Source organism: Pelodiscus sinensis, chromosome 4, assembly GCF_049634645.1.
Source record: "Pelodiscus sinensis isolate JC-2024 chromosome 4, ASM4963464v1, whole genome shotgun sequence".
Taxonomy (NCBI): domain Eukaryota; kingdom Metazoa; phylum Chordata; order Testudines; family Trionychidae; genus Pelodiscus; species Pelodiscus sinensis.
This window is the reverse complement of record NC_134714.1, coordinates 45,243,753-45,253,906: the sequence shown is the minus strand read 5'-3', so window position 1 is coordinate 45,253,906 and position 10,154 is coordinate 45,243,753. Positions and strand designations below refer to the sequence as shown.

Sequence of the window (10,154 nt, the reverse complement as noted above, 5' to 3'; positions counted from 1 at the left end):
GTCCTTTATGAATTATTTTTTCCTGGCTATTACAGTTCTCTTCCTTGACTTTTCCTCTCTGATATCAGAACATAAAATTTAAAATAGAGACCAATTCTGGAAGAGTATTCCAAACAGTATTGATCAAAGACAAAATGTACTTTTTCTAAATATTGAACTATATTTTGACCTTAATTACATCTGAGTAATACAAATTTTGCCTAGTTACATCTGTGCAGCCCCATTCTGAGACCAGAATTTGGCCAAATGTATTTTAGAATATAGATTTAAAGCTTGTGAGTGCTATAATACACCTTTTGTAAATATAACCTTGTCCTGACAATGGTTCTTATATTCCTGTCAGGTTACTTATTATATCATCTTGTCATATGGTGACATCAGAAAATTAACCTTTTTAATCATTAAAACAAATCCATTTGTTTAGTGTTTTTTTGGGGGAGGGGAGAGAGTGTCTTTGGCAGTTGCCAGTGACAACATTCTAGAACAGAGGTCACAAACTCATTTTACCTTAGGGCCAGTGTCAGTCCTCAAATCCTTCTAGTGGGCCAGTAGGCCTCCCTTTTGGCAGGAGTCTCTGCATTTTCCCCCCATGTCTTCTGGCCCATCCAGCTGGTTTGCACTTTTCCCAGACACATGCATCCCCGAGCGCTGCCTCCTACCTTTGGGCTATTTAAAACCTGCCTGTGGCTTCTGTCCCCATCTCTGGCAGGCAGCAGGGTTAGAGTGGCTTCCTGCTGCTAACTCCATAACGCCTCCAGCACATCCCTATGACCCAAGGAAGATGCATGCAGAGCCATCCTATCCATAAGTGTAAGCTGTGAAACTAACACCTCTTTTAGTGAAACTGACTAGATATCAGGGATGCCAACTCTCCTGATATGCTCACAAACCTCCTGATAATTAGGGCTTTTTTTGTCCCCTGGAAAGTCCCAGCCATGTTATTAGAATTAAGCCAGATCTGGGAACTCCACTACTTGATGCCTCAAGCACTGCTGTCAACTGCGATTGCTCTGATTTAGTAGATTTTGTTTGTTGGTGCATGCTATTACAAGAGAAACACAGCCTTTTTTTTTTCTTTTTTTTTTCTTTTTTTTTTTTGAGTAAGTCTCATGATATGTGGAGAAAAGCTAGAAAACATGCCCTGAATTCAGCCAAAGACCTCAAACACCAGATGCCAAATAAAAAGATCCCCATGTGTATTTTATTTGAGATTTCAAGAAGCTATTTTCTTTTTTGAGAGGCGTGGAAGGGCAGGCTGTTTCATGAGTTTTGAATGCTTGGGGTTGTCAGTACAGTAACTACAAGTAGATAGTTTCTCCCTCTGTGTCCAGAGCCCAAACAGAGACCAGGATCCTTCGAAAGACATAAAAGTGAGTCCTAACCCTAACACCCTGTATCCTCATGCTGGGATGCCACTCCACTAACATTTGCACACTGGAATTCTTCCTGCTCCCGTCTTGCTAATATCCATGTCCCTGTGCTAGGATTCCTTGCCCCTGCCAAGGGTAATCAAAAGTGAAATCCACCAGCCCCACGCCGCTGGCTGCAGAAGCGGGCAGCTTGAGCGGCTCCTTTGCCAGTGTGGTTCTCATTCTTGCAGAGGCAGCCAGCACAGCTTCCTGGACCAAGCGGCAGCTTCTGCAGCTGGGACAATGTGAGGTGCTAGGGGTTAGGGTGCTGCTGGGAACCATGTGTGAGGGTGAGTACCTGTGTTCCACACCTCCCTACTCCTGGGCCACCAGCCATGTGGGCCTGCTTAGGTAACTTTCAAAATATTTTGTGTGTCAGTTTGGGGAAGTGCTAGAGCCACAGATGGGCCCCAGACTGAGAGTTTGAGACCTTTGTTCTAGAGTCTGACTTTAAAAATTAGGAGGAAATCAAAAACCAAAATAATAACAATGGGAAATAATCTTATAAAAATGTAACATGCAGAAAATATTATTGATGAGAAGACTGATTCCACTTCATAATTATTTCCAGATATATCTGATGAGAGAAAATTATCAGACAAAGCTCCAAGAGAAGACCATAACATGAATACAGCTTTGCACAAAGAACATAACAGTGACCAACATGAATCAAAAGTAACAACAATTGCTCCAGTAAATGCTCAGGAGAAAATGTACACTTCAGCAAAAAATGTTCTGTTAGGTGCTAAAAAACCTTTATCACAGATATTTTTCCTGATTCAAAACTATATTCCTAATAATGGTAAGTATGAAGTTGTTTGATCTGAAAATAAAAATGAGTTATTAAAAAGATAGTTTGATAAATACAAATAATTTTATTTCCTTATAAATTAACAGAAGACTGGATATATCAGATTCTCCTACATTTTAATGGAATTGATGTTGGTGATGCTGTACAATCTGTATTTTCAGCAATGGCAACTGTTAGCAAAAAGGTAAGATTTTGTTTCTTTAATATTTTAACAACACAGGGAAATTGGAATTGAGCCTCGTTCTGTTGTTGTTGGTTCTGCAACTCTTCTGGAGTTGGAGCTGGAACTAATAGCAAAATTGTGGTAGATTATCTTCAGTGTGGCCTGTTTTTATGCTGAAGAAGCAATTAGGGAGAGCAGAATTTTCAAACCTGTCCATAAGGAGACTTGATTCCCAACTGTTATGGGGATGAAGCAGGAAATACCACATTAATTCCTGTTTAATTTGGCCCCTTACTGCTCCTGCAGAATCCTCCTAAATGTATTTAGTGCCTGTACATTCATATGCGCATTTATAGAATAGCCAAAAAAAATACTTGTTAAACACACCAGCATCTTTTATCTATTTTTGCTCCGACTCCCATTTAAATCATTGGTAAAATTCCCTTAGATTGGGTTGGAGATTGAATGAAAAAAAATGGTACTTCAATCTTGTACTGGTGATTTTGATTTTACACAAAAAATACCAGAACCAAAAAATTTAAACATTTAGTTACTACAGTGACATAACATGATCCTCTTGTGAACATATTCAATGTACAAAAGTTAGCACAATATATAAAATAATATAAAATGCAAGGCACAATGGATATGGGAACTATAATTTTGTATTTGCTGTAAAATCTACAAATGTAAAATCTCCATCAGCAAGTTGTGCTATTATAGATTTTGTTTTCTTCTTTTAGTATATAGAGTAAATCAACTGTTCTCAAACTTGGGAGAAGTACCACTGAAGGCACACGGGCCACATTTAGATGCTGGCCAAGAGATGATTTTAAAAGATAGTCATAACCCTCCTCATCAAAATGTGCAGTCAGATAGAACAGACGAGAGGGAAAGAGGCAGCTGCAGTGCAGCCTCCGGACGTCGGGGCCGCTGTGTCCCCATACAGTTAGACTTGGGAGCTGGCTCAGCCTCCTCCCTGTTTGGATACTCTCCACCCTCCGTGTCAGTTTGGCGTAGGGGACAGGCAGGGAGGCACTGTGACTTAGTTGCTGGTCTCCTGTTCGGCTGCCAGCAGCAGCAACGGCAACTCGTGCTGCTTCTCCGAGGAAGAGGGGAGGGGAGGGGAGGGGAAAGAGAGGCAAGAGGTGGTGGGGGCACAAAAGGGACATTGGAGAGGGAAAATGCATGGGGAAGATATATTGGAAAGGGACTTTGGAAAGGGGGTGCTTGGCTGGTGCTTGGCAAAAGGGGAGGGACAGAGCGGAGCTTGGGAGGGGTACAAGTACCGTGGGGGAAAGTAGGCAGATGGTACAGGGAGGGACATGGAAATACTGGGTCTGATCACTGGACAGGTGGGAAGGAGGAATTGGGGGACAGACTCGGGGGTGGGGCTGGGAGTGGGGAGAGGTCCAAGAGGTTCTTCGCGAGAGAGAATGGGGATCAGTGGGGAACGGGTGGTCTGGGGAAACTTGATTGGGAGGCTCGCGCAAGGTAGAATTTATGGAGCTGATGAGAGAGGCAATGGTAACATCTCGTAGAGGAGGGAAGTGCACCAGTAAAGAAAGGAGTATTGGGGAGGGGAGTTCTGGGGTACCGGTTGTGCCTGGAGGTATGGAAAATTGGTACCACTAGGGAGATGGAAAATGGGAGAAACAAAGGGGATTGGGGGAAGGGGAAAAAAGTGAACTGTGGGGAGAGGCTTGAAAAACGAAGGTGAAAGTGGTAGGCAGAGATATGGGGCACTTGGAAAGGAATGTCTGGGAGAAACAAAACAAAGAGGGTGAAGACAGGGATAACTGAAGGGATGGAAAGGAGGTCTGGAGAGGCAGAGGAAAGAGAGGATGTGAGAATTTGACAGGGTTCAAATTGATAAATAGGATTAGGGGCAAAGTAAAGAGGGTGTAAATTTCTTAGAAACGATGGCAGAAGGATGTTAAGGAAGGCAGAGAAACATTGGAATCTTGAAACACAAATACAGGAAGCATATCTGAAAGGTCATATACCAAAAAAGTCTGAGGTTCAGATGAGGTATAATCAGTCTTAATGTTTGAAACATGTTGGGATAAATAATTACAGTATATGCTTATCATTTATTCCACTGTGTTCTGGCAAATACATAAACCATGAGAAAGAAACATGAATAATTTGTTTTCATTAAAAATTAAGACTTTAATGGTCAATTGGGGTTCATAGAAGTATTCACATTAGGAATACTATAATATTACAGACCATGTTAAAATTAAAATTGTTACTGTTCAGTACAAAGAAAATGGCTACTTTCAAATTCTCATGTATATTATAAGGTACCAACAGCAACTTTGTATTGCATTCCTCTTAGATTTTCACACTAAAACATGCAAATTGCATATGTTGCTGCATGCAAACTTTTTAGAAGCTGGGATTTACAAACAATTATAATTTTAAAAATCATAATGGAATATAAAAATCAAGTGGCACTAATAATGAAATAAATAAAATTATAATGCCACGTAGCTAGGATATGGCTTATCAATGTTTTCTGTAGCCTCTGTGTTTGTGTGTAATTCCAATAGGTGGTATTGGTCCACAATTTAGTCAGTTTTTTACAGCTGTTAAATGGTGTACTTTATCTTTTATGAAAAAATGAGTAATATATATATATATTAGATTTCCAAATATAATATTTCTTTGCATTATAATTTAAAAAATACATATTGTGAATTAATATATATTTACAAAGGAAAGGAGCCATGAAACGAGAAACTTTGTTGTTAGTCATTAATCCACCTCTGGCCTCCCCTTGCCTGACTGCAGAAATGTCAAAACAGGATCTCTGTCCATTTGGAAACAACCAGTGCAGGATGTGTCTCTGACTGGATCAGGAACTTTCCTTAAGAAACTAGAGCTATTTTTATGCTTATAATGTTTATAGACATTTTTGTTATGTGATTACAATATTTGATTCACAAATGGAAACATCAAAAACAAAGGAAGGGGTAAGTTTCTGTACAAGTAGTTATAATCTAGCTAAGAAAAGACTGGTTCTGTATCCACTGAATGCCATACCGTTCATATCAAAATGGAATAATTGATCCGTTGCCCTGGAAATACTTCTAAGTACTGTTGTCATGATCTCTCTCATTTATTTCCTTAACTTTTTATTTCTGAATTATACCTCTTTAAATGTTTGAAAGGTGAGTGAAGTTTGCGATGAAAGGCTTCTGTTTGCATATTGTAAGTTATAAATGCCAAGTCAACTGTATTAAAACACTTCCACCTGAAACAGGAGTTTCCAGCACTGAAACAATCTCTGGAGTTAAATGTAGAATTTCTAATATCTGTCTGTGAAAGGCTCTTCCTGCCATCTTGAGTTTTTAACTAGCCTGAGTCAGCATTAGATAGAACTCTTAGCTTCATTAGGGTATAATAGGTGTTTGACGCTGTGCACATTACCTCAAAGGTAGTATTTTCAGAATGGGGTATTCAAGTTGGCTTCCTCCATTTCTCCTTTACTTTTTTCTTAATCCTCACAGTTTGCTTAGTTTAATTATTTTTCCCCCAGTTCCCGCCCCTCCCCTTTTTTTTGGTTCCTATATATAAAGTTGTAGAAGGCATTGGGAGAGAATATTCTCCCCAAACCCTCACTAACACTAGGTTCATTTCCAGAAGGTCAGCCGGCAAGATGGGTAATACCCTGGATAAAGCAGGGCCCTCAGCTTGTGGTGTCCAACATACTAGTCACGTAGCTATTTGGCTGGTTGAGTGTGGCTAGTGACCAAATTGAGGTTAGAAATGTAGCCATGTTAGTCTGGTGTAGCTGGAACAAAAAACAGGACTATGTAGCACTTTAAAGACTAACAAGATGGTTTATTAGGTGATGAGCTTTCGTGGGCCAGACCCACTTCCTCAGATCAAACAGTGGAAGAAAATTGTCACAACCAAAGGATACAATTTAAAAAAAAAAAAAGTGACCACATATGAAAAGGACAAATCAAATTTCAGAACAGAAGGGGGACGGAGGGACGGGCAGGTAAATGTCTGTGAGTTAATGATATATTAGAGGTGATAATTGGGGAAGCTATCTTTGTAATGAGTAAGATAATTAATGTCTTTGTTTAAACCTAAGTGTAAAGTGTCCAATTTCATGCTTAAATTGGACACTTTACACTTAGGTTTAAACAAAGACGTTAATTATCTTACTCATTACAAAGATAGCTTCCCCAATTATCACCTCTAATATATCATTAACTCACAGACATTTACCTGCCCGTCCCTCCGTCCCCCTTCTGTTCTGAAATTTGATTTGTCCTTTTCATGTGTGTTCACTTTTTTTTTTAAATTGTATCCTTTGGTTGTGACAATTTTCTTCCACTATTTGATCTGAGGAAGTGGGTCTGGCCCACGAAAGCTCATCACCTAATAAACCATCTTGTTAGTCTTTAAAGTGCTACATAGTCCTGTTTTTTGTTCCAAATTGAGGTTAGGCTACCAGTCTAGTTAACAGCATACTGAACCTTTAAACAGAGGCCTGGAGCTCAAATTCCTACCATCTCAGACTAGGAGCACTGTGTGCCTTTCAGTGCTCTCAAATGATTTATTTTAGAAGAGACTAAATATTATTTTGATGGGCTCTAAAGAGAATTGCAGGTAGGCTTCCTAAATTGGCCACAGAGATATGGGATTATTGAGGATATTAGTGGGGAGGTAAAAGGACGAGGGTAAGGCTTCCACAGCCCGATAAATATGAAAATCTAACCCCTTTAATCTCGACTAGTAATTTGTTATAGAACTGCACGTGACTGACACGAGCACTTTGTCACAAGTTTGCAGGGTCTCAATGGGCCCCATGACTTGGAGCAGGCTTGTTACAAGCTGCTTGTGTTTCCTTGGACCTGCTCGGCACAGTCCTGCTAAAGTGACCGGTGCTACTCTAAGGCTGCCGGAGTCTTGCCCAAACGGGGGAGGGGGTACACGTTGGCATCTCAGGAGCCTCCCCTCAGTGTTCCTAAAATGGAGGACAAAGAGCCACCCCCGTGTGACGTTCAGGCGGTGGCCTCTGAGTCTGCAAGTCCCAACACGCGGTGTGTTCTGGGGGCCATGCCCTCCGGCTCAGCGCTACAGGTGCGCACGATGGATAGGGGTGGGCTAATGTGGTGACTGGAGAACCCTGCATAGAGGCTCAGCGGAGACCTTTTCCCCTCGGAACAGTGGTGCGGCACTCCCCCTCCCGCCCGAATGGTGCCGCCTGGCTCGGCCCGCGTTTCTGGGCTAGTGGTGTAATCCCACCTGCTCAGTTCCCACCCGTGGCAGTCGCCTCCCCCCGCCAGGCAGCCTTGGTTCCTCCCCTCGTCCCCCTCTCCGGGAAGGTGGTACGGCCCGCTCGGTTGTCATGCTGCGTGGGCGCTGTTGGGGTTGGCGCTCCCGCAGCCGGTGATGGGCCCGGAGCGCCCCTTGTCCCCTCGCCGTTGCCTCCTGCTGCAGCAGTAAGATGGCCGCCGGGGAGAGCCGGCAGGATGCCCCGGAGGCTGCAGTCCCAGGCCTGTGGCCGGACTTCCGAGAGACAACGCAACGCTTCTGCGGGCTGGCCCTGGAGCAAGCGCGGAGCGTGAGTGCGGGGCCGACTGCAGCGAGCTGCGCGACCCGGGGAGCTTCGTCCAGGGCGGGGGCAGCCGGGACTGCCTGTCTCGGGGGCCTGGCTCTCCTGGCCTCTTGAATTGTGAAATTTCCGCGGGTTGCGTTAAATCCACCCCGGCGAGTCGGCGCTGGGGGTTCTGCTCTCAGCCGCTGCGGGGCTGGGCAGACGGCCGGTGTGATATGGACTAGCTGGGTGGTGGGAGGATTTTCGTAGCACCTCTGCTTCACCGCGATAAGCATCCCGCACTGCGCTTCAATGGTCCGAACTCAGCGCAGTTTGATTTGTTATTTACGTGAAACTAATCTGCTGCGAAACGTGTCACCTGATCGCTTACATTTTGTTAGAAAAGTCAGGTGTCTGGGTCAGGCACCCATTTCGGCAAATTGCCCTGCAGAGGGGCCCTCCCTGTGAGGTGCAGCTTGTAGGACCAGGGGTCATGGCAATGTTTAATGAAAATGAAGATTAGAAGGGCACAAGTAGTGGAGGTTTGAGGTTTGGATGTGAAGAGCATTTTTAATGCCTATGAAATTAGGAAATATATCCTCAAATATGAAAGCAAAATATGCTTGTATTGGTTGCCCTTTCGTTACTATCAAAGGAGGCCTAATGATGCTCTTTCCCAGTTCAGACCAAACAGCTTAGCTTGAAAGACTGGAAGTTTGACTTTTCAGCTTAGTGAATAAAATATTATACACTAGTAGTTGTATATGGACAGGTGAGCTGCATTAAGCAGGTTGTTCTGTTTAGAAAATAGTGTATACATATTTGTTTACAAATAATGTTGAGCACAGTTTAATCACCAGCCTTTATATGGTAAACTGCATGTTTTATAAAACATACTTATGCTATAATTTAGCCAGTCAGAAATTATTTGCATATCTTTAGCTATCACCATAAATTGTCTGGGGTCTTCAAACTATTTGAAGGCTTCAATATCTGAGATATAGGTGAGAGGATTATTCTAGGAGGGGATTCTGTGGCCTGCATTGTGCAGGGGGTCAGACTAGATGATCATAATGGTCCCTTCTGACCTTAAAGTCTATGAGACTGCTGTGTTGTAAACATTTTTATTTTAATGTTGACACTTTTTACTGGTGAAACATATAAACCACCTCAAGAAGGAAACTTTCCCTGAACAAGTTCAGAAGGAAAACTTAAAAAGCTGGTTATGATCTGATTACACACACCATGTGCATCTATACATCGCTAAATAAACAGAAGATTTAAAAACCAAATAGACTTCTGACATTTGCTACTTCACAGGGTTTTGAAAAAGTAAATATACAAAGAGTCCTTTCATTTCACAGTTGACTCAGTGAACAATAAGTAATATCTACATTTGTCAAAAATAGGTAATCTGTCCCTTTCTTAACCACTTGGACTTTTGCTGCTTGATTTTGTTTTTCAGGTTATGGCAGCATTGCCTAAAGATATGAGACCTGGTCCTGATCTTTATGGTTTCCCATGGGAAATAGTGATTTGTGTTGCAGTTGTTGGAGTTTTTACAGTCTTACTGTTTCTGTGTAGGAGTTATCAATCAGTAAGTATCCAAAATTACATATAGAGTTATGTCTGAACCCATGTGTCTTTTTCTTTTGATAATAGATTGTGAGGAATGCACTTAGTCCTTGACTTGTTTTGAAATTAACATGTTCTGTTCAAGTCCTTAAATCCTGGAATAGCATTTCATAAGATTTCTTTGATGGGTAATTTAGTTACAGGGTTCAACATGCTTGTAAGTGTTTGCTGTTACTTATATTGTTCTCACATATCTATTCTTGTTACATTATAACAACCTTTTAATTTTCATGAAGTTTAAACATTTGAATACACTATCACATCCCGAATAAGTGTGTAACTGTGATCCCTGGGCTCATCAGTTAACTATCATGGTTACACGCAGGCTCCTGGTATAGGTGGGAGCCATCTCCTCTCCCTCTCTTCCCCCTCCCCATGTTGCTGCCTCTGATACAATAATGAACTGTTTGTGACAGGTCAGGACCCCACTCAGGACTGTCACCTGATCTGCTGAGGCCCCAATGAGCCTGTGCAGCCTGAAAGTGTGGGCACTCTGTAACCCTGTCTTGTTGAGTTTCACTCCAACCTGCTTCAGTTGAAACACTGGGACAGGGCCACGCCCCCAAAGCTGCAGAC

The 10,154-nt window shown here is 42.3% G+C and overlaps 2 protein-coding genes across 8 annotated transcripts in view; one reads left to right on the top strand and one right to left on the bottom strand.

Moving 5' to 3' along the window:
- The window catches only part of FBXO33 (F-box protein 33), a 106,236-nt gene that overhangs the window by 13,772 nt on the left and 82,310 nt on the right, over window positions 1–10,154 (bottom strand). The gene's annotated exons all lie outside the window — the stretch shown is intronic.
- MIA2 (MIA SH3 domain ER export factor 2) overlaps window positions 1–10,154 on the top strand; it is a 68,952-nt gene that overhangs the window by 14,718 nt on the left and 44,080 nt on the right. For 5 of the 7 annotated variants that reach the window (XM_006117716.4, XM_006117718.4, XM_006117719.4 and 2 more), the window contains 3 exons: window positions 1,981–2,211; window positions 2,307–2,404; window positions 9,409–9,540. In XM_006117716.4, the coding sequence (XP_006117778.3) occupies window positions 1,981–2,211; window positions 2,307–2,404; window positions 9,409–9,540 (461 nt within the window). Of the gene's footprint in view, window positions 1–1,980; window positions 2,212–2,306; window positions 2,405–5,196; window positions 5,362–7,534; window positions 7,971–9,408; window positions 9,541–10,154 lie in introns of those variants that run through there. The other 2 variants (XM_006117723.4, XM_006117721.4) reach the window with 2 other exon arrangements.